Raw genomic sequence first — 26,236 nt, 5'->3', positions numbered from 1 at the left:
TGGTGTTGGATTTATTAATTGAAATAAGTTTGTTAAGTTGACTTAACGTTCGTTTTAAATCTCAATATTTGATCTGCTTTAAATAAATACTCTTTCTGAATTAATTTTGTTCACGAATGTCAAAGCTCGTTGTAATCATATCTTAACTATTATTAAAGCGCTTGAGATCTACTTGATTATAAAATTCTGGAACTATTTCGATTATTAGATCACAAATGAATTATATTCTTATGAAAATTCATAAATTTAAAACTAAAATAAATTATGACTATAAAGAAATAGTAAAGCAAATGGGAGTCAGCGTCATTTTTCATTTCATAATAGAGCTCTTTAATTGTATTAAAGATGCAGCATACGTTAATGGCGAGCATAATTATTGTTGAGAGATAAAAGAAAACGAAAGAGGTTTCATTTACCGTGTCTTAAATCTTTACAAATGTTATTAGTTCACTGAGATAGGGATTACATTTCCATCCAGTTTCCACTTCAGTACACGGTTACACGAGCTCGCCCGAATTTCAATTCAACATTACTACCTTGGTTTAATATTACTGAACGTTTCATATCAATTTTCGAGAAACTATCAAAATCAACATGATTTATTTATAGTATATTCTGTATGGGTGAAACGTGTTCAATACATTAATTGAACTTAACTCAAATGTGTTTTCGTTGGATGTCGTTCGGTTTCCCTTTGTAGAATACTTTATTAATATTTCTAGGGACAGGTTTCGTTAAAACTTGTAATACAAATCCATAAATGCAATTTTATAGAATATGCTTACTTCATCCTTTGTATTTTTCTCAATTAGTTAAGCTAAATAAGAAAATTATAATTCTTAGCGTATGGCAGGATATTCATTAATATAGTTTCATATTATCTCATATCTGCAATAACTTGTAATATTATTACATATTATATACTGACTATCTAGAAATATTGATAAACACTTTTTTAGTTCGAAGTTATTGGTAAAAACAAAGAAAGTCAATTATCAGTCACCTATGTTTTACTCTGATAGATTCAAGATTATTCACATGTAAAGAAGATTTTCATCATTCAATATTATTACCAATGGCTTAAGGCTTATAATGCAATGTCATAATCCAGCTATGTAGTGAAATTCTCAAAAACGGGTTCATTTTTGCTCATTGAAAGGCGACTGCAACAAGGACGCCCAATCATCAAAGTGTATACAGTCATGTAAAGCCACCAAAAGACATCCGAGTAGTCTATAAATATTAATACAGGGAACTTTACATCAGCACGTACCCTTTACATTTCTGCGAGTTTGACCCATATTTCCAGACGAGTTAAAGCCCAACTTGAGGAAGCCTAGTTGACTGAAATGATCGACTCCACGTTTCTATGAGTCGTTGTAACAATCGCATAATTCATTGTAAGAATGTAAGCGTAGCTGCAATTTTGTTGCACAATGTAGTACCTTTTTATTTCATTGTGGTTAAATACGAAAAAAAAGGGAAAAAAATATATTTAGATGTCGTAATTAGGCATTGATGCGTGGTAAAATGTATTTTAAGTATTATTATTAATGCTAGGAACACACAGCAGTACCTAGTGCTAAATACAAATATGTATGTCGTAAAGTAAATATTGTGTACAGGATAATTTTGGAGAGCAGTCTTTATTGTACTTAACCTGATTATTGTTCTAATAAAATCTGTTATTCACAGAAAAAAATAGTTTCTTTCATTTCCAATTTTACAAAATATTTTATAAGTAAGTCCTTGTAAGTTTAAGAAAAAACCTGTGTCAGGAGGACCCGCTCTTTCTTAAGTATTTTAACTAGGTATATGATAATTTAAATAAACCGTTCACAGAGCCTCTCGAGAGTATCTACTAGACGTAGAGATCTTTATATTAAAATACATTTTATTTAATATTACATTTTCAAGGTGTTTTTTATAAATGTCTTTGTCAACTTGATATTTCGATATATAGGGTTAAAGATAGTATCTCTTATATCTGCGTTACCAAATAAATATATCTAGGCGATTATCAAGACCGACGCGAAGCGAGAGCGAATCGCCAGTAACATTAACCCTCATCGATATCATATATACGCAATTATGCCCCTATATATTCTATAATGCAATGTCGGTACAAAATACCTAGAGGGGCAACATCTGTTTTCGAGCGAACCCAACTTACTATTACATGACCGGTGCCTAAAGCTATTTCATGAAATTTGTAAATTATTTATCACGTATCAATTTATATGATCCATGCTATAACTCATTTGGCCACACAGTTTGTTTAGTCGAATAAACATTCAGCGGTTACATTACACTTTTATTCTTATTTTGCTATGTAAAAAGCAACCTTCAAATAAAGTAATTACATTTGTAAGATTTAAATTTTCCTATACCTGAGCACACCACAAGCAGCTGGCTACACGCAACGCATTATTAATGTTTTTGTGGCATTCAATGTATCTCAATAAGATGTGATTAAGAAAAGAACACAGCAACACAACACCTGGCAGTTAAACATAACTTAAACCCGCATTCAGACAAACATCTTGAGATGGAATGCCTCGCACAAACGTTTAAAACGTTCTTCACATTGTATTAAAACTGAACGCTCAAAATACGTTAAGTATTTACTATCCTGTTCGTTAAATCTAAATAACGTTATAATAAAACTGGTGTATTTATTCTCATACTACTTTCTTCATTTTTAAATGTTTTATATCTGACGAGCTATTTTCTAAGTAATTATAATCTTAAATTATAATCGAGGCATCATTCGGGATTATTTACTACGACTCCTTATAAATTAATTAGTAGAAGATTTAACATGTCCATGAAGAATTCTAGATAACTATTTATTAAGAATTAATTTAATTAACATTCCTCGAATATGGCTTCAAATCCATATTTCTTAGAGCGATTACTTGAAAGTAATATCATTTTTATACATTTAGCTTCACATTACACTATAATATGTTATAATATATATATTATAGGATGCTTTGTTATACAAATAAAAATTTAAATACAATTGTAATAATCCCTCAAACAGGTTTATACCTGATTTAATAGCGGTCCTTTGAAATCTACAGACATCTTATGGTCCAATAAATTATAAATAAACGTATGAAGCTTAAGTTAGAATAATGTTTTATAACACAACGTTTATATGTTCTATAATACCGGGTGGTCGTATTGCAATTTAGTTGATATAATAGTAGCATAACAGTAGCACGTCTAAAGTTAATTAATTCCTTGAACTGGTAATAAGAAAATATGAGAAACACAAGACCTTTATAAAACTTTATTTCAATTGCACCAATCAGCTCACATATAATTTATCTCGCTATAAACTCCAAAACACCATTATGCGTTTTAAATATTCATATAAAAAGCCTAATAACCCTAAATATATAATCCGAGGTAATTTTATACAGCAGCATATAAACAATTTGCGATGTTAAAAAAACCCTTTGAAATGGTATTAATAAAATTAACGGCCTTCGGTGTATAAAGACAATTTATTATGCTGGACGCTAATTTTATCATTTTATTATACTACCTGAAATGTCCTTAAAAGGTCGTAGAGTGGAAATTTATTACAACAGAGGTACGATCGAACACGGTCCTGAAATCGTGATCATAATTCGAACCTCCCCGCCTAATAATGTTATTTTTATTCTACCAATAAGCAGATCGCGTGACTGAGGGCAAAACAATGAAAATTTCCACTGAAATCTTGACTCTTATTACCTGCGATTAGGGCTTATTATAGCTTGTAAAATTTGTGTTTGGTATAGTTTTAAGACAGAGCTTGGTAGAGCTATGAATTATGGTGTTCGGTTCGTCATTGTCCCAAATGGCGTATGATCGAGTGCTTCATAACATTAGTTTGTAATGGCCTTTGTTTAACAACATTTGATATGTCCATTACAGTGCCTTTACCTGAAAAGTTTCAGACATATTAAGAGCATTACAGCTCTTTTACATTCTAGCTTAGCCTTACGTTTTATTATTCTCTGAAAAGTAACAATTTTTGTAACTGCAAGCCACGCTAAGTATTTGAAATTTAAACCATTATTATACGTCCATAAACATTTTTCTTACAAACTGTTTGTTACCTCGAGATGTTTGTGTAACTTATGTTAAAATTATATAATAGAATGTTTACCGTCGATTGTAACACTGATGTTCATTTTTCTAAATTGAGCTTGTTCAAGAAGCAAATTTTGAATGCCTTAAGCTAATTATATTAAATTTCAATATTTGTAGTTGTATATCAAATTTTTATTTTTATTTTCATATGCTGGTAAAGCTGTGCCTACCTGTAATTTAGATACATAAGTACTAATAAGTGTTGATGTATATTTTAATGTTTTAATAGGTTTAACTAGAAATTATGTATCTAGTTGGTAAGCCTTTTTTTTAAATAAATAAATAACAATGTAATCCCTACTAATATTATAAATGCGAAACTAACGCTGTATGTCTGTATCTTCTTCACGCCTAACCTACTGAATCGAGTTCGATAAAATTGGGTACAGAGATAGTTGAGGTCTAAGAAAGAATACAGGGTGTTACACTAAACGGTTAAAGCCCGGGGACTATCCATCTTCTCTTTTAACCAGAGGGCGAAGCCGCTGGCGGAAAGCTTTTAATTAAATAATAATAATTTAAATACAATATTTAGTCTGTTTCATTATGGCTATATGTTTTAGAAAAAAAAAATACAAAAACTTATGTAAAATAATAGTTTAAATCAATTAGTTCAATTTAAAGAAATAAGAGTTCATCTAAACTTCATTTTATATATTTATAAATCCTTAAAAGGGTAAAGTGAGTCGGAGAAAAACAGTTTAAAAGAGGGTATACACTAAAAGGACCGTAAAATATTAAATAGAAATTGTTTAAATACCATTGACTTGTGAGCTCTTTAGTCGTGAAGGGAAGTTTAAACGTGGAACGTTTCATAAGATTTCAGTGCCGTCTTATCAACTGATCTAATACTGTTTTGAATCATTTAAGTCACTTACTGCATAATCCGGAGAGAGACGCAAAAGCCGGATATTTAGTTTTAATTGCGAAATCAGTAACAGTCAAAAGAAATAAATAATGAGCTTGTAGTTTGAGTAGTTTCCCTTTATTTATTTATTTAGACACTTTATTGTGCTGCCAACAAAATACAAAAACAAAAACAAAACTTATACTAAAAAAAAGGGAGATACAAAACAGAAGGCGGCCTTATCCCTTATAAGTGATCTCTACCAGGCAACCAACTTAAATTTAGATAGCAACATAACTTAAAAGGAGGTAGGTAAAAAGTAAAGCAAATATAACAAATAAAAAACTACATTCTAAAAATTTACATACAACATATAGACTATATAAATAATAATATCTTATAATACATAAACCTACATAGTGTGTTAAAAAAAATGGAAGGGAGAATAATTTCATTGTATTTGGCAGAAACTATAATAACCAATATGATTGATCTAACTAATATTATAAACAAGAAATATTATTTTTTTGTATATATCTTTGTAATATTTTAATACAAAACTACTGAACCGATTTCGAATCTTTTTTTCACCATTTCAAAAGTTGCATTACCACCACGGGCGAAGTCGGAGTGGAACGCTACGATTTCAAATGTTCTTAGGAATACTAGGTATGTACGCAAGAAGTATTTATTTCCGTTCCGACACTTCTATATGAGGTTTTGTTAAAAATAAATTTAAACGTAGCTATAACTCCTTCCGTTCTGAAGGTTGTTGAAATGTTAGCTTTATTAATTTCTTCCAGAGTTGGACTGAGTGGCTTGACCCTAATAACTATAGTTTCCTTTGAGATATCGACGCTGAAGCGAAAATTCTCAGACACAGCCCGCAGCAGTTGTATCGATTTGTTACCTTTTAAGTCTATGTAATTTATACTCGTGCCCCGTAATTGGGCATAATTTTGGTTTACATGATTATTTCGTGTGTATTTTCAATTTTTTTAATGGTGAATTTCGATTTTAGCCTAAAGGGCTACTACATCTTAGCACGGACGCGTGGGTGAGCTTAAGATTCACATTGGTAGCGACACGGGTTCGGATGGAAGGGCCATACTCGGTGAGGCGATCACCCGGGTGGGCGCGATCAAGGGACCTCGTCTTTGGCGAAGATGGTCTAACCTTTCTCTTGTTGTTTAAGTTGTCGCGGTTGTGGATTTTTATGAGTTAACGACGCCTGTATTAGGTATAGTTAATATTTACCTTAATAAATAATCTAATCTACAATTATTGTTTTTATTAATTATATGCTCAAACTAACAGGCTGCTAAAAATCGTGAAAAGATCGTTTTTGTCACCTTTCCCGACTCGCATTGTCCACGTGTCTATCGATTAGGATTTTTTAGATTACATTTATGATGGCGTTTTGAACAAACCTAGCAGCTTTGAGCTGGGTACGAACACCTTCACTTAAATTTTATTGTCTTAGTTGACCGTACTAATGAAACATTCAATAAATGACATAATGAGAAAAATGTTTTATAGTATTATCGAAATATTCAAATACGTGACCTTTCAAATATTTGTAATCTTATATCTTTAAACGAGCAATTCTTATAATAATTGGTATTTCGGAATCGGCTCCAACGATTTTCATGAAATTTAGTATATAGGGGGCTTCGGGGGCGATAAATCGATCTAGTTAGGAATCTTTTTTAGAAAATGTTATATTCGTGTTTTATCGACTTAAACTTAGCGACTCTTCCTGACATCTATTGGCGAATAATAATACTAATACTATTTTTTGGCGAATAATTAAAGTTCCAGCAGATGGCATTGTTAAGTAACGAAGTCAATGAGTGTTTGATTTGAGGTTAGACTAATCGTTTATATTGTTTTGTCTTCTTAATGCACGTGTTCACTTAAAAATGCCTAAACTATCTTGGAAAAAACGCTTATAAACAATCTAACTTCACGAAGTTAAACCGAGCAAAGCTCGGTCATCCAGGTACTTAGCAATAAATCAAGTACACTTCAGTATTACCTAGATTATCGAATTTTCATTTAGTGACGATCTCTTGACCTGCGGGCGCGGAATTCACACAGTGTGTTGTATTTTTATTAATAAAATCCAAGTGAGACTAAATATTAACGAAAAAATAACGATGAGCTAATTTATAATTAATTAATATGTTAGTTTTACATAGTCGAGTGTTATCATACTTCAATCTATAATTAAAAATTAACATTGGCCAGCTTAATAAACCCGCATATTATAATAGCTTTTAGTTCTTTTGTACGAACTGTGATGTAGCACTTTGTTTAATTGCTGACTTAAAATTAATTAAGAACTGTATTCATATAGTTCTAAAGGGACATCCACTATGTTATGTGAAAAATTATAATGAAGATAACAATGACGAGTTTTTTTTTATAAAATCATAATGAGACTTTAATCATAGTGTGCATGACCGTGTTGACAAAATATTCCAATTCAAATTTAAATAATACACAAGCTCTATCCTCTAATAATATAATACATATATAAAATTCTCGTGTCACAGTTTTCCTCCGAAACGGCTTGACCGATTTTGATGAAATTTTTTGTGCTTATCCGGTATCTATGAGAATCGGCCAACATCTATTTTTCATACCCCTAAATGATAAGAGTAAGGCAGAACAGCGTTTGCCGGGTGCGGCTAGTATAATATAATTTTGAGTTGAAATTGACAAAGTGAAAAATAACAAATCTTTTCTTTTCAGGCTCCCAACATGGTTAAAAAACAAATACAATGACTATATAATCGCGTGAGACATGTGCATTACAATGTCTATTTTAAAATAAGAGTGATACCCGATGGTAGTTGGACCATGGCGCGGCATAGGCCGACCACGAGGCATTTCCATAACCAGCCGGAGTTACGGAGGGGGGACAGTGCTGGTCTCATGCTGTGGATCTTCCTAGTGTGGCTGGCCAGCTGCGGGCCGCTGGGGAACACGGTGAAACAGGACGGTAAGTTTTAGATTTACGACAATATTAAATGGGACATTGGGACTACAATGTATAAACCCTTCTGACTTCATACTAGAAATCTGTACTTAACATTTATGGAACTGTTGTTTCAATTGAAATAACAGTCTTAAATTAAGTTCATAAGGAGATAAAATGAGTTTAATGATCGCATCAGCGTTGGCATCCGAACGTTACGATTCTTTATAATGTAGTAGTGGCACATCTGCATTCTTAAATCTGGCCCTCAGAAGGTAGGTACTTTATACGAAAAAAAATATACAATCTTATACAAAATTCAGTAACATTATAAGATTGTAGCTCGCATTTTCGACGTTAGCAAGGACCGTGACGGAGGGAAGCCAGACAATAGTTCCAAAAAACAAGAGTCTTTTGTTTCGCCCGTCGCCCCTGACAGCAATTAATGTTGTATTTCACCTTTATCAAACGATGATAGAGCTGTAACGAGCCACCACCTGCCTACCCCGAAAATGGTCGGACGCGCTTCATTTGTGTAAACAATCAATACAGAATTAAGTCGTCATTATGACCTATGAACGTTGAATGCAACGAACCCTGACCCTTCGTATTATTGCAATCAATCAATATGTATTAATATATAATGTATTTGTATGTATATGGATCATTCTGAAATTGTCTATTGATTAATAACGCTTCATAATGAAAGTCCTATAAGTAGGTTCTTAAAAATAGCTTGACATATAATGTTTAACAATATAACATTATATGTATGACATAAAATTTCAATTCATTTGTGTTAGCCTTTTATGATTAATACATCTGGTTAATAGTATAAATGTGTGTAAATGTGGATATAATTCGCTATGTGGACGTTAGTATATGTACTCAAAATTTCTTCACAATTAAACGTAACTTTGCAACCAACGCATACAATGAAAAACTTACGTACAATTTCCGAACTTCACCGACATCTACGGCTAGGAGTGGTCCCTACTATTTACTCTGCAAAGTCTAGGTACGTCAAAAGATGAATACTAACTACCTAGTTCCATATTAAGTGAAATTTGTAAGGATGCGTGCATGATAAATTATATTTTATGGAATGGCTACATGACAACAGATAAAAGTACCTTCTGAAAAAATACTCTGCACAGTACATAGAAAAAATCTTTACAGTTCTTGGATCGTCGATCGACATATTAATGAAAGGTTATACATAAATACAAAATTCTCATTTCAGTTAGCGATAAGCACATAGTAAAAATAATTATAATAAAACATTTTCATATCTTAGAATTGATTGATATGATATGATTTGATGTATTATAGAACTATAAACCAAATTTATTGGCCTTTCCTCTGGTCCCTATTTATCGTACTTTTAACAGAGTAGCCAACATTGACAAATATCCTGATCTATCTATTATTATAATCCATTTCCCATTACAACTTACGTTAAGAAGTAAAAAGTTCATTCATAGTAAAAAGTAGACGATCTCCAACACTTGCAGTTAACGCGCGACAAAAAGTTGTTCTAGTTAATCTCGTTACAGTCAATAAAGGCATAATAAATTGATACAAGTCTTCCATTGAAAAAGAGTTCAGCGACAAACTGGTACATTAACAACTTCTTATCACTTAACGTTTCTATGTTGATGGAAATGAAGGATTAAAAGAGATATATAAGCAATGTTTCATTGATAACCGAAATGTATTATGAGAAATTTTGAAAGAATAGAAAAAATTTGATCACGAGGCAGGATTGCTACGGTTAGCCAAGAAACGCAGGTTCGTATCCTGCCTCGTGATCAATTTTTTTCTATTCTTTCAAAATTACTCATTTATAAAGCATTTCAATGCTATAAAAACTAAAAATTAAAAACGAAATGTATTAGATATCCACTTGAATCTATTTGTGTTTCAACACATGGTGACAAAAATTTGTCAGATTTTATAGAAATTGGCTACGACTAAAAAGTTCGTGTTGTGAATGTTATATAGAAGCTGACTAAAGCCCAAAGAAAAGTTCCACTCTTAGCCTATCCTGAACAGCAATAAGCTATATTATTAAAAAATCCTACATAACTTTTGAAGTGTCCACAGCATCCTTTCTAATATAACGTGTTAGACTTAAGGCTTTTGTGCGCAAAGAGCCTCAATAGAATAGCTGGAAATAGATTTTGTTCTATATAACTCCTGTTTCGGTCCGCTGGCCAGTCCCCGATAAATCGTAACTAGGTTGCTGACTCCGTTCAATTAAAATTCAAAGAAGAAAAAATTACTTCCCGCGATTGAAGACGTTAATTGCATTGGGGAAAACTTAGTTATCCCGATTTGAAACTTGTGGCTTTTTACTTTGAACGTACGTAACGTGGTTTAATTGGCATCGATCTTTCTAATTAAACATTTAATGTGAAAATGTAATATATTTACATATACTATTTTTTCTACGAAACAGATTTTATGCATGTTATACCTATGATGCTTCAAAATATTGTGTAAATAAATCTATTTCAAAAAAACTAGAATTTTTCCTACAATAATATACGCTTAATAGAATCCCTATTATTCATAACTCTTTAACATATGTATTTAACTATTAGACTATAAGAGTTATGACTCTTTAACTATACATAAACGAACTGATTAGAATAATGATATTACATTATATAATTCGGCACCATATTTTTTACGATGGAGAAACATTTAGTGTAGATTCAATTAAACTATTCTTGAAGTTGATTTTTTATGAAATTTCTGCATTCTAAGAAGAACTTTCAGTTTTAACTGTATCCCTTACTAAAACATATAGCTACAAGCAAGCCATTGTCAGGTATTCTAACAATTGAGTATACATATAAACACAACAATGTACAATGCTAAATGACAAAGCAGCCCTAATGTCATGGAAACGAAACGGGATCGTTAATGGAGAAAACGAGAACTACATATTTACGTATCATATTCAGCTGTTTTGTACTCTGATCTATGATTTTATTGTATATATTTTATTTCAATAAGTTTCTATTAACATTTCCATGTATATATTTTTTCTTCAAGAATATGTAATTATACTGCCTTTTTGAATTCCCATACACGCTTACGTGTTTATTTTCTGATTCGTTAATCGTATTATTGACTTTAAATAAAGCAGCTTGTTTTATTGCAAAAATCGATCGAAATATATTACGTACATTATAGATTTATTTAAGTATAGATTTATACAAAAACCATCATAGTTTTTTAAGGCATTTGAAGACGAAAATTCGACATTACGAATTACATTGTGAACACATCCTACAGTTGATAATACCACAGATAACATAATCTCATACTTACACAAAAAAAACCTGATTATGCTGTCATTGTCTTCAACTTAGCCTGTTATTTCATTATAAAATTTAACAAATCAGATTAGTCCTTTAAGCATTATGTAAGTTGGTAAAATTGTTCATCTCCAGGGACGCGTCCCCGGTTACCAATTTCAGTCGAAAATAAACCAAACATTTCAAAGTTCCTTGCAGGTATTAACATAGAAATTACGATATTTTGTATTGTGGTTGTTATTAGCAGATTAGGTGTCTTTGCAGGCGTTAGATTTCGTAGAATTATGAAATTAGATTTTTCTAAAAAGTAGTGTATTGAGTATTTAGTATATACTTGAGTATTCCATCACTTATCGTGAGGCAATACAATAATAGTAATTCAAATATCAAGCGTTGTTTGAGGTTATGTTTAATACATAATTTAGTATATTAAGCTGGCTTTTGGGATTATTAATATCAATCGGCAATATTCGCGAAAGATTTATTTAATTCTCCAATATAAAAACACGTAAAAGCTAGCTGTTTTACACAAAACCGAGCTACAGAGTATGTATCAATTTAGAAGTTTGTGATTAATGACGCTGTATATCAATTACTGTTGTCAGTTACACCTACGAGGGTGGAATTTTCAAGGGGATGTAATGGTTACTTAAGATACCTATCGTTTATTTATCGTAAAAACTGCGTTTTGAAGCCCTTATCTCAAGGTTTAATGTCTTGTTTTTCTTGTTTGGTCGTGCATCGATATAAAGGTGATTTATTTATATTTCGAAAACTTTTCTAATTTTGTTTTGAAATTGTATGTATGTAGGTGTAGGGGTGTGTCGCGTATTAATTAAGCAAAATTTTCTATATACGCTTTTTAAAGAATTTTGTTATGTTATTATTATATTATTAAAAGTTTTAAATTAGTTATTCGATAAGGTGTTATCAAAATAGTTTACAGGGTCTTCTCATTCTCCTACAGAGTATAAAAATGAAATTTCACAAAAAATATTCGAGCCGTTTCTGAGGATTTTGGAAACTGACACGACATTTGAAAATTAAACTAGCTGAATGCGCCGGCTCCGCTTACCTCTTTAATTTTTAATACCTCTTTAGTTTTTAACAGTTATTAAAATAATCTTAGCGGATACGAATCCAATGAATGGAAAATCATCAAAATCCGTTCAGCCGGTCTTAAGTAATAAGTGGTGTTACTCACACGATTTTCTTTAGTACAAATACAAATATATCGTGCGTGCGTGAATCAATACAAAGCCTTTATCACATAACAGTAAACCTATCACAATCACTAAAATTTCGCTTGCATAGCCCGCCAAAAAATAATTATATCCAACAGAGGCAAAAACTTCCCAACTATATCTCGTTCAGAACAATAACGTAAAACCGTTAGCAATTAAACTTTCTAGAATACCTCAAAACCATGTTAATCGACGTGTACTTTTAACAACACGGTACTGAAACTACGCTTAGTTAAAAAACCCGGACTAGCTGGAATATGTTTAAAATTTGAGCCGGCAACGTAAGCTACAACAAATTAGGTTAGCACTCTCCAGTGCTACGTGGTAACTATTTATTTTAAAAACAATTAAAAATCGACCTTTTATGTGACGTAACTTTTTTTGCAAGCGCTTATTAATTTTTCTATCGAAGTTGTAGTAGTTATATAAACACGTTAAGCCTATGAGAGGTCGTGCTTTCTCCAATGTTATAAATTATTAGGCTTGCTCGGGACCTAACCTAATAACTAATCTACAATATTAATTGAATATGTCAATTAATTATATTGGATTTCAAAGATTAATCTACTATTGCGCTTGAAAAAAGTTATTTCTTACTGAAAAGTTATTTCTCAGGTATTTAAACGCTTTTTTATATATAAAATATATAAAAAAGGTGCATAAATTGAAAAAAAGGGGGTAATATGTAAAAAGGCTAACGTATAACTTTAATATAACGTAGTCAACCGTATTCCCACATAATTGCCAAGAATATCCAATCTATCAATTAGGTACACTATATAAAATGCACTTAATTTTTATCGCTTTTGAAATTAATAAAAACAAGTTTAAATGTTAAATAAAACGGTCTAACGAGATTTTCTGTGAAATTTTCAATTTGAATGTTTATTTTGTTCGTGAACTTTAATACACATCGAAGTTGTGAAGAGTCCGTGTATTTTTGCTATGGGGGCGCCTGATCTGCTAGGATAATTCAACGGATAACTACACGTCTTAAGTTGTAGGATTCCTTGTCTTATACTGTGTCATGCCAGTTGAATGTTTTTTTCTGAGCTGTCAATGAGTCGCAGTAAGGCTTTGATAAGTAGGCCGTCTGATACACAAAGGGTTGTTGTTCGTTTTATTTATCTACTAGCTGTTCGCCCTGGCTAGCATTCGTTAATATACTTTCGTATGCATTAAAACAAACTGATATTAAAGCTTAATGTATTTGCATCTTGTATAACTTAAAACGAAAACGCCTTCCGGAATTTTAATCAACACAAAAATAACCGTGAATTTATACATTGAACTTATTCATTAATAAATGAGGAAGTAATAGAATATACATATTTCAGATTTACCTCTTTCACTTATCAAAACGACGCATTGACGTTATCGTGTATAGAGATAATTTATAGACCGGAAAGTGGCATAGGCTTTTCCACACACAGGGTTCTTTTACTGTAATATGAAGATATGAATAATATGAAATATAAATTCAGATAAGAAAACCTTTGCTCTAAACCGTCTATAATATTCCGTCCGTAATATTTGCAGTTATCAGTACAAAAAACTCAAATCTATTGCGAATTGTCAGTTGTAAAATCACGAGGTAGATTACTTGAATAAATGAGAATCAAATGCGGATGAAGCCACGGGAAATAGACACTAAATTATAATAGAGCAAGCTGGCTCCGGTCCACGCCAAAACAAATTAGTACAATGTTATATAACTGGCGGACTGCAGTGAACTGCGCAGTATTTTAAACCTCAATCTATTGCTAAGGTACTGCAGCGCTATTATGACTAATGCTTTATAATTCTGGAGGAAATTTGTATTTTACGAAGCGCAACCGATGTTTTCGAAGCGCCTTTATTGGCGAAGCATGCGGATTGTCTAGTTAAGGGATGATTTAGCATTTTACATTGTTTTGATTAGATTAGATGTTTTGTATTTGACACGTAGAATTTTACCGGTCATTAATGCACAAGTTTGAATTGAGCAAGTATTTTTAAATGAAAGAAGAAAAGCGCCAAAGGGCTACTAAAGGAATATTCGATGATGTCTTATGATTATTTGTTTTAGTCGAGCACTTTCAGATGTTTCGAATTAAATAAATTTACTAAAATTTATATAGGATTCAGAAATAAATGAAATACAGAGACATGAAATTAAACGATACGAATCTATTAATTGTCAGTTTTATAGCATTAAAATGCTTTATAAATGAGACAGAAATTCTTTAAATTTAAGTCAATCTTGCTGTTGAAATATTGATATGACTAACTTCGAAAATTATCAAGCCATTTTTAACGCAACAATGTTTTTAATTAAAACAAATGAATCGTCCATGATCGGTGGCCCGAAAATTGTAATAACAATAGATGGAAATAATTAAGAACAATCCTGACAAATTGAATTATAAAAATGCATTATGCAAATACGTCAAAATTAATATTCAAGAACTAAACGCCTTAAGAATATAATAATGGTTCTATTTACCACAAAGTGCTTTACTGTGTCTTCATTCATCATCTTTCTAGTACCTACTATTATGACGGATGTCGTCATGGTTGCCACTTCGCGGAAAATAAAACAGTACAAGGCTGGTTAATTAAATTGAAGAGATTGCTGTTCGCTTTTTCGTTCAACTCGTTTCAGATTTTTATAAATGAACTAAGTTCATCCAATTTTTTTTGTTTATTATGAAAGCTGTAATTAAAATTTATTTATTGCAGCTCTCAAAAGGAATTAGGATACGTTATGTTATAAGATGTCTCGGCCATATTTTTTAGTTTTTTTTAACCAAATTACACCGTCATATGAATAAATGCACGAGCTATATTTCAAAAGCCGTATCAACTTTTTATTTTGAACCAGTTACCGATAATCAATAAACGAAATACGTTTCGTTATTTGTATGAACGTGGGAAAACCTCTAATTGCAATCGGAATAATCTTTAGAATTACATCTATGCAAAAACTACAGGTGGTAACCCTGAATAGAGTTCATCTATCTCTTTCTTACATGAGGGTCTTTTGCTAAGCTATACATCTGTCTCGCTCTGATATTATCAATTTGACAGTTGCGAGGGGAGATAGGTTTTTTGGAGACAATGTTTTGACGCGATGTACGGGACGATATGTCGCAAGATTGGGGGAATTTTTGTAAGGGTATCATTTATGTTTTAATGCCGCTCTTTATCTTGAATATTAATAGCAGCAGGATACTTTTAAATTGACTTTTTTCGTATATATAACATCTGTAATCATTTATTTTGTACGTACGCCTATTTAAATTAATAACTTAAACGAAATGAAGGGAATGGCAACGTTTTTGTTGCCAACATGTAAATCTCACACGAAGGTTTCCCAATATATATTGACCAAAGTTGAAAAGCTAAACGATTTAAACATTTCCATCAAGGCTTAACATAACCATAAAGTGTATATAAGTAAACTAAAGTATTGTTCAGAAACTACTCACGCCTTACAAACCTGCTGAAGTGTTCGATAAACACAATTTCAGAGTTTCAAGTTTTTATACCTGATTGGCTCTGTAGAGGTTTCAGATTCTGGTGTAATAGAGGATTCAGGTCTACCAGTGTAATGGTTTGTAATGAGCGCGCCTGAGTATTGCATCAGAAGGCAGAGACTGTCGGCTAATGTGAGACTGAGTATTCTCTGCAAACCCGGTAATGCAGTCCGTATTTTGGATATATCCCTACTTACATAAGTACAAGTGCATCTTTTAAACATATTAAAACTTACGTGTCAGGTAATATATAAGTTCTTCTTTTACTACATATCTGTAACATTTTTTTCCGTTTCTTCAGTTCTTCATAAGTTAAAAGTTTTTCATAGTGAGGGAGGCTTATCTGACACAATGTTTATAATTGACAAAACGTCTCAGCGCATTGTGTTATAGCTGAGTTATTGTGTATTAGTGATAGCATTGGTAGGTACTTAAACTAGAAATGGTCAAACCGTTAAATCTTGACAAAATGACATAAACATCCTCGCTATTTACAACCAAGCTATTTATGAAAACGTAATGTAATGTATCCAGAACTTTAAACTCAATTGAAGTAAACAGTTGGAGAATATTAAAAACATGAACTCGCAGTCCCAAGAGCGAGATAACGAGGCGTTGTGTACATTAGTATTCCTAAGTGCGATTGTTATCGCGCGTGTCCCACTTCAACCGATTTGTAAGGAACTCTAATTGCCTGTTGCAAGTATTGATAACTCTTGTTCGCTCTCGATGTCTTGCAGCTTTTAATTTACCCTGCGAATTGAATCTGTTGATTCTATGTAGGTTGCGTTTGTAGTGCAAAATTCATTGAGTTAAATAAATAAGATAAATGTATATATATAATGTAAAGTTACAGGGAATAATGAAGCAAATTATTGTTAAGTTGAATTTTATTTCACCAGGATAGCATACAAGGCTGGTAGTATATTATGTGTAGGATAAGAGGAGCAATAAGCGGGGTCATTTGTGGATACGGTCATATTAAGACGAGTAAGCTGTTTGCTTCGGTCTTCCGAGAAGCCTTTTGATGCGTTCGCCCTCTTTGCTATATTAAAATATATTTGTTTCAGATAGAGTTACCATTGAAAAGTATATTGAAATTGTGAAGCATAAAGTTTGATATAACGTTATCGACGTGTGGGAGAGTTGTCACAAGCAGAACAAATCATATTCCCCTCGTTAGTAAACTCTCACATTTTTGACGTCTATTGTAGGACATCTTCAGTATTCGAGTGTTTGATTATACAATGCTTTTAAAAACAATTCAGCCCCTACCACTCACGGAATAAGTTCTACAATCGAAAAAAATGCGTCACCGAACATTCACTTGTTAACGTTGCTAGATTTACGAATTTTTAAACAAAAAGTTACCCTCTAATGCAAAGTGTTAAAGTTGAAAATCGTGTACCATACGCAAAATTTTTTCGCACATTCTTTCACAACTCTTGAGATGAGTGCCTGAGACTTCGTCCCTCAACGTTATTCTTAAAATAAAGAGTATTTTTATTTTTACGGATCAGAATAAATTTCTATAAGAATAGTTAGGGGGGACCGAGTAGGCTTTGCCGAGAAACTTTTAATGAGTCCAGTAATTTCGTTAGTATCGCATTGTTTTTAATTCGGATTAAATAATTATATTCAAGTAAGCTGATTCATCAACAACACTAACTACTGACTACTTTTAATTAGTAAAAACAGACCAAATTTTAACTGTAGGTAATCATAATTTTGTGTTCTGTCCCTAAGCCTCACATCTGAAATTTCATCAATGCTTATCCAACGAATACACACACCACAATTCACACCAACGGACACTTATTTTCCCGTAAACGTTTTAAAAATATAGTACTAAAATAACAAACATGTATTTAATGCAAAAAAACAATTGGTTTAACATTAGATATTGCACCTGTAGCCACGCTGACCCGAATAACAGGAAAGGCAGGTGGAATTGAAGAACAAGACTGTGGTTAGTAATTTATTACAAAAATAAGGGCCGAGGGCTATCTGATCGTGACTTACAGCGGGCCCTCAAATCCTCCGGGTCTTGTTTCTTTGAAACTGTTTTAGAATTTGTCGTTCATGTTTTATTTGGAAGCGTTACGCGATTTCAATACAGGCTTTTTATCATATTTAATAACAAGTATGATTATTTACATTTCAACTAACAGGTAAACATATTGCTCTTCAGTAATCCGAATAAAAAATAAACTCGGAAAATTATTACTAAACTAGCTGCGCCCCGCGGTTTCACCCGCGTAAGTCCGTATCCCGTAGGAATATCGGGATGTTGCATGAAATTTGCCTTTGCAATATGAAAATTGCCTATATGTTATTCCAGTTGTCCAGCTGTCTGCGTACCAAATTTCATTGCAATCAGTTCAGTAGTTTTTGCGTGAAAGAGAAGCAGACACAGACACATCCTTACAAACTTTCGCATTTATAATATCAGTAGGATAGTAGGATTAACTCGTAGCACGTATAGTATTATGTTATCTGTGGTTGCATAATATGTTTACAGTCATAGATTCTTAAAATTTTGTTGATATTTCAACCCAATTCCGTCTGGACAGATTTCCAAAACATTTACATTTCTATACCTAGGTTCTAACAGTACAACATTAGCACTTAGCAAATAACCAATTGAAATAATCGCAAATTGCAATAAATCATAGTGGTTCCTCAATACATGGAGTTAGTTGAAGAGCAGTGTTAATAATTGTTCAATTCCTCCGCATGATTACAGCGTCTGCACGGAGTTGTACCTTCCCCCACACCCCTTCGTTACCGCAATAATTATAGCTACTCCTGTTACTGTGGAACATTAAGGCTAGATCGTGCGTTTATTGTTTCTTATAAGCTCGTTAGGTTTACCATTTGTTACTAGCTGACCCAAGATTTTCGATCAGGACACCCGTATGTTGATAAATCGTTTTAATTTTTCGAGCTTAGAATCTACAGTATTTAGTGTTTAGATTTATAGCATTTAAATAGAAATAAGAAATTTATAGGAATAGAAAATGTCGTTCACCTAACCGTGGCACCCGCCTGACTTCTCAGCAACCCGTGATTCATAATTTTTCAAAATCTTTTTTTTTTATTGTTTTTATAAAAAATCCGCTCCGGAGGAGTTTAATTTCAAAATTTGTTAATGTAAACAGAATTATATGTAATAACTCGTATATAATAAGGCTATAGAGGTGGATGATTTTCTGAACTTACTTTTAAAATGCCAAGCACAAGATCAGTAAAAAGAGTAATAATAAACAAAATTTCAGTACTACAAGCGTTCACGTTATCCTGTTAAGGTCTTGTAGCCGCCTAATGAGGACCAATCGTGTATCCAATTTGACGTTAAATATCTTATGTTTTATATACAGCATGATTTAAAATGTCATATTCATTTATTCTCTTAGAATTATAGTACTTATAATTTAAACAAAATGAATTTTATATATTGAAAGGATAATGGATATTGCTATGGAAATTTAGATATTACTCAAATCGGAGCGTTGAATACTTAAAATAATTTCATTTATATGTGTTTGGGTTATTTTTTCATTAAGAAATAATCTAATATCTTGTTACAAAGTCGTGTGAAATATTTTTTATATTTATGTTGAGATGAAATAAAAAAATTAGGTGCTTCAAAATGCATTGTGCAATGCGTCCCTACACATGATTTACTTTTGTCTCTATTTGTTCGTTTCATTAGGAATAAATGGATATTTCGTCATCCACTACAAATGTAACAAAATACTATATATCTTTAGTAAAATAAAACACCACAGTATCAAAAAAAACACGAAACGAAATCAATTAAACATATCAAAAAAGCAGCACGCTGTATACTAACTACGGGAATCTAATATTGCCTCCTGTAAAGGCACCCAAAGACAGTTTAACCTCTCGAGGTTAGAATTAAGGTGTCACTACACTGTAGTGTAATACATTTACCCTATGCAGGGATCCGTAGTTTAATTATCGAGCTGGACACCGCGTGTTCGTTAGTCACTCGTGAACGCGATTAACCCAATCAATTTGTCAGGCTTTCGGCGCCAATCCGCTACTGTTTACGTGCATGTCGTTTTATCAGAATAAGGTTATGCCAGCTCACGGTTTTCGCTGCTTTCATTAAAAAACACCATGTATATACAGTATACATACGGCAGGTGTAACGTTGCGTTTAAATGATTATTAGATTTGTTGTATATAAGATAAATATCGCTTTCTATGCTAATGCAGATTGTATTGTCAACTAGCTTTCTGTCCGTGGCTTCGTCCGCGTAGTTGAAATATAGACAGTCCAGTACATACAATGCAAACTTTCCAGTATAGTTGTTTCCCAAATAATTTCTTGTCCCGAAAGATTTTCGGTAAAAAGAACTAACTATCTATGCGCCAAATTTCATCCTGATCAGCCAAGTGGTTTAGGTGTGAAGACGAGACAAACATTTAAATTGATAGAGATCCTAAGTAATTTATCAACAATGTTCACTGGAAAGTAAAATGTACGGAAACAAACGGAAACGAGCAGGGTCTATGTTCGTCTGTATGTATTTTATTCTTATAAACTACTGTCATTCATTGAGTTTCACTATCTTGAGACATTACAACGAACATTTGTGTATGTATTCAATTACATACGCTAAATGGAAATTGAAAATTAGCTAGAGTGAAACGGTTTAAAAGCCATAGACGAAAGGCTGAATGATTCTCATTAATAATTCCCAGTTCTTGCGGCTGGAGTGCCTGCGTCCGATAACTTAATCCAGTCTTTTTATCTCAGGCCTTGGAGCCCGGCCGACGGCTTAGTGCTCACACGGTTATTTAATTTGAAAATACCCTTATCCCTTCGTCTTTTTGTTCGGACACTGATTCAATGAGATTTTCTTAAATTAGCATTGCGATGCTGGTTTTAAATAAGTTGCTATGTGCATTACGGTCCAGTTCCAGTTATAGCATGTGTTGGTTTAATTTTTAGTTTTATAGCATTGAAATGCTTTATAATAGGCACATGAAACCGAAAGAATAGAAGAAATTCGATTACTGTGGCAGGATCACGGGTGGCCGAGAGGCTAGGCGTTGCTACGGTTAGGCAAGATACGCAGGTTCGAATCCTGCCTCGTGATAAAATTTTTTCTATTCTTTCAAAATTTCTAATGTGTTGGTTTATTTAAATTTATTATCTATGTTGGATGTGTACCAAAATTTATATCCTTACCTACTATTGTTTATTAATCCCTACTATAATATAATAAACCCTACTAATAATGTCCAGCGTGATGGATTATAGCCTAAGCCCCTCATAGGAGGCCTATGTTCTGTGTGTGTGAGCAGTTTCCACCTAAACCACTGCACCGATTTGGATGGAATTTGGTACACAAATAGTTTGTCACTCGAGAAAAAGGCAAAGGATGTTTTTTTATTTTCACGGGAACAGTAACTAGGCGGATTAAACCCTGGGACTGTCAATATTCTCTTTAACAATGCAGGCAAAGTCGATTACAAAAAGCTAGATAGTTATAATTTATACGCAAGATACTAAAACACAAAATATAAAAATATACATTTAGAATAATGATTTAAATGTTATATTGCATAATATTTTTTATCTTTAACTCTTCTTCCGTTCCTGTATTTTTTACAAACATCTTGTTACATTATGTAGTTGAAACTGGTGAGCTTCGAAGCAATATTTACTGCCTTATTTTTGTATTTCGTTTATTCATTAAACACACCAAAAACGTATTTTAAAGAATTCAATCAAATTGCAATTTTAAAACCTCAATCAATAGTCAATACTGAAGGCGTAAATATGGACCAGACTAGGGAAATATATCTTCTGGTGTTACTGATAATCTGGATATAATCTGTACCAATATCACTGAGTTAAGCGCACGTTTATTAGACGACCCTTTTTGTATAAAGGCGTTTATTTATAATAATAAAAAAATGTCTCAAACTAAACTAATTTACGAAATGTGAATTGTGGACTATTGAAAATACAAATAACATGCGATTATATCTAAACAAGTATCTCAAAAATAATTAAATAATTAAAATTATGAATGTAAAAGAAATACGCTTTTAATATAGTGTTATGTTATGCATGCGTTTGGGTAATTATATATACTTATTGGTATAATAATAAAACTCTCTGGGTACAATATCTGCCTTAGTAGCACCTTTATTTCTATCGCAAATATTATCGCATAATAAAACACTCTTTAGAGATAGTCAATGTAATTTTTTCAAAAAGTTTTTAGTTTCTGCTGAATAATCCTGCAGAATCACGGATGTGTTGATCACTTTACGAGAATGCCTCTTGAGTCGCATAGCTGGCCCCGCTGCCGCAAAGGTCGTGGGACTTCACTCAACGACGCCAATACGCTTTGTGGCTGTACTGAATTGAATTCCATTTTATTTTCAAAGTTTTTAACCCTTCAAGAGCCAGATGTTTTATTCAACGCGAGCTAGAGAACTGATGGAAAACAAAAGCTAAAACTTCACACTCTTTCCACTACCGTTCTCGGATAAAAAATATCTTTTAGATAAGTTAGCGACTCTAGAACTTGCTTTTCCGATACTAACTTTGGTATTCCTGAAACATTTTTGAAATATGATTTTATAACTGCTAGGTATTTACTGAGAGTTTATAAAAGTTTAAATTACACGATGTCAAGTATACGGTTAAAAATTAAAATAAACTTCATAGAGAATGAGCGAACCTTGTTTATATTCCATAATTTATTTTATGACTATATTAATATCTCACCTTATTCGAAAATATAGGCTGGTAGGTCTATTTTTATCATCCGTCATTTGGAATGTGGAAAGTCGCGCTTTATTTCCCGCCATTGTGATTGTATTCTTTTTTTGTGCTTTCTTTTTTAAATTTTATAAACAGGCAACCGAAATATATATTGTTTGATTGCTTTAATAAATTTTCTTTCGCGTCATTACAATAAGCTAACACTTGAAGAATTTATTCAAAACGTTTCACTGAAACTCGTTGAAATATCAAAGAGCAAAAACAAATGTCGATTTAAAATTAAATTATCTGTGATATCCCGTTTATGTTTTCATTTCACTCGTTGGAAAAGGTTACATAACATTAAATAGGAGTTCGACACCAATTGGTGCCGTTCGATCACATCGATAACTATTCCAATTGAAATTTCCATAACAGAATCGCTTTCCAAACTCGAGCCAGACATTGTGTATAGAATTGTATCACATTAGCTTTTGCCCGCGGCTTCGCACGCGTTATATTCGTAGTAGTTTAATAGATGTTATTATATTTATAAACCTTTTCTTGAATCAATCTATCTATTAAAAAATCTCAATCGAAATCTGCTGTGTACTTTTAAAGGTACATACACAGGTACAAACATATGTAGGGATAGACGCGGGAAGCGACTTTGCTAGCTATTTGCTTAGCTATTAATCGCGACGTCGCTTGCTATTTCAAATTTAGCCCGGGAAATGGTCATATTTTTATTTCTGTGTACACTAAAAGCTTAATGAGGTAGTCATTTATTCCATACTTACATTAAAGTATGAATGTACGTATTAATCAAAAAGCGAAACACCGGACATTTTGTCTCCCACTGTAACTAATCGATTTACAGTTATTGAACATTGACTAAAAAATAATTTACTCGTAGGTTAAATATTTACGAACAAGCTTCACTAAATGTGATAAAAATTCGGAGAAAAAATATGCGAGGGACTTTGAATATTCAGAATGCTTCACACATGCATACATACATACATATACGATACACGACTTTACAAATATATAGAAAAGACAAGAAACAATTATTGTTGAAAGGAATCGCTCAAACTATTCCGTGTGTTCTCTCGAATGATAGGACATAGATAATTACCTCACATCCGGACTAAAATTGTGACTGAACAACAAATTACAAGTATCACAACAATACAAAAAATATATAAAAACAAAAGATATAAAATCACGTCTACCTCCTGAGCTTGTTAATTACTAATTAATGTGGAGTGACATAGTGTATATACGGTCTAATCTCTTTAAAACATTTCTATTACGTTCTAATGGGATGTTTCCAATTAATTGTATCAAGAATTAGTATGAAAACTATAATATTTATACACATTTTGAAGAACAATAATAGCAAAGTTTGCGCAAAGATATAAGTTGAAATGTACACAGAATACAATGAAATAATCTTTCTTCTGGAACTCAATTATTGACCGTATTCAGCAGAAAAGTTTTTAAAGCTCTGACCCAACCAGATAAATTATTTCGTACTTTCCTTGTTTTAAAACAATAGCTAATAAGGAACTGGGTCTGCTCGAAGGACCAAAACTTGGGCTAATCCTCTCGAGATGAAAAAGTACAATGGAATAAAGGATGCCGGAAAATCGATCCAACTTTCGATGCCACTTTGTTCAGCAATATTGCTATTTGTTAGTTTTTATTGGCGCTAGTGTTATAAATCGGTAAATGTCAGTCTGTTTGAACCTTTTCTCTAGTAAACTATTCAACCCAATTGAAATTCTCTACAAAAGCTGCATTGTAGTTAGGTTTGAATGAAGAAGAATGAAGGGCATATTACGGAAAAAAATGGTTTTATCAACCCACAGATATCGTATTTATTAAAAATATAATACTTGGCGTCAATACCAATTTAAAATAATGAAGTTTTTATTGTTATACTATTTATTAATAAATTATTAAGAGCGGTTCGACTGTTCGAGAAATAAACTTGAAATGCGGGACGGAATCATATTATAATTTTCTTGATTGTGTAATTTAATCGCAGTTCCATTTAAATAAAAGGGCAAAGAATTATTTTCCGTCTCCATTCTCTGTTATGGCCAAATAATATATACATTTAACCGATAACTTTCTCAATTCTCGGGAGCTTTATGTAACAGATGGGAGGAGCAAATGATAGAATTATAGTCCTCAGTTATTTGTTATAAACCAACTTGGCCATGCCGTCGCTGCCTAATGAAACGTGATCGATGCCTTTGTTTCGTGTTGGTGCTTTACTAAAATATAAGCGTGTATTCTGTTCGGTGGTTCTATAATACTAAATTATCTTCACGCTATCAATACGAACGGCGTGTGTTTCGCGTTGTGCTCCCTATTCATGATTAATTTTGATTAAGAAAATAATTAAATTATCTAAAGAAGAGTGAATGAAAATGTATAGTAGTGTAAATGTATATTTATAGGTGCTGTTAACCTTCTAAATAATTCATTTAACACTGTTGCATTTTAAACAGCTCAACAATGTTTTTAATTTGCCATCTAGGTATAGTAAGGCTGTCTGCTTTTAAAAAATTAATACAACATTAAAAAAAAACATCTATAATGATATTTTATATCCACATTATATTTGGGTCGAAAATATTTGCGTATAAGGCAGAGTTATTTTTACCTTAAATCAGTCATTCCAAGGCCAGTTCCGTTTCAATTTCAGTGGATTAAATCTTCAATGTCAGGAATGCTGTTATTTTTATCTCACGATAGTCTCTTCATAACTCAAGTATCTGCAAATGACGAATAGCAACCTACTAACGAATAAGGCTTTATTTTATGAATAATAAATAAAAATATGCTTTTCGGTCATTTATCTTCTTATTTTACAAACATTTATGAGGCTACCCGAAATAGCAGATAAAATTAACATAGGTCCACTGCTTCTAGAACTATGCAATTTTGAATAATTTTTTCTTATATAGCAAATAAGTAAAAGACTTTTTGTCTAATTTGAAACAAACAACTAGGAACAAAAATTTCTTGCTGATCTTTATAGAAGAAACTACTTTACGAAGTGTAAGTAATATATAATAGGTTTTGAAGCGTTTCTTATAGAAAACAAGTGTAATATTTCATTTGAATTTGAAGACTTAGAGATAAATCAACTTACATAAAATCACTTATTTTGTTCTTAAACGGTGTAATTATTGAAAAACAGACCTTATATTCAGATGCAATCGTTGATTATATAACCATGAAACCATTTTTAAGACATTAACATTTAACAGCGCGCATAACTCTAAAATGTTACCCTACAAATGCGCTTTAAACAACGGATGTAACAGACAAATACTGCAGCTAGTATTTTTCACAAAAGGTGCATAAAAAGGCTCAGACAAATTGTTACTGACTG

At 32.2% G+C, this 26,236-nt stretch overlaps 1 protein-coding gene across 2 annotated transcripts in view; it reads left to right on the top strand.

The window, feature by feature from the left end:
• The window catches only part of LOC119831108, an 81,792-nt gene that overhangs the window by 4,176 nt on the left and 51,380 nt on the right, over nt 1-26,236 (top strand). For both annotated transcript variants that reach the window (XM_038354363.1, XM_038354362.1), the window contains exon 2: nt 7,754-8,003. In XM_038354363.1, the coding sequence (XP_038210291.1) occupies nt 7,862-8,003 (142 nt within the window). In that variant the 5' untranslated portion in view covers nt 7,754-7,861. The remainder of the gene's footprint in view (nt 1-7,753; nt 8,004-26,236) is intronic.

This window comes from Zerene cesonia, chromosome 13 (genome assembly GCF_012273895.1).
Source record: "Zerene cesonia ecotype Mississippi chromosome 13, Zerene_cesonia_1.1, whole genome shotgun sequence".
Lineage (NCBI taxonomy): Eukaryota > Metazoa > Arthropoda > Insecta > Lepidoptera > Pieridae > Zerene > Zerene cesonia.
Note: the sequence above shows the minus strand (reverse complement) of the source record. Positions and strands in the feature narration are given on the sequence as shown.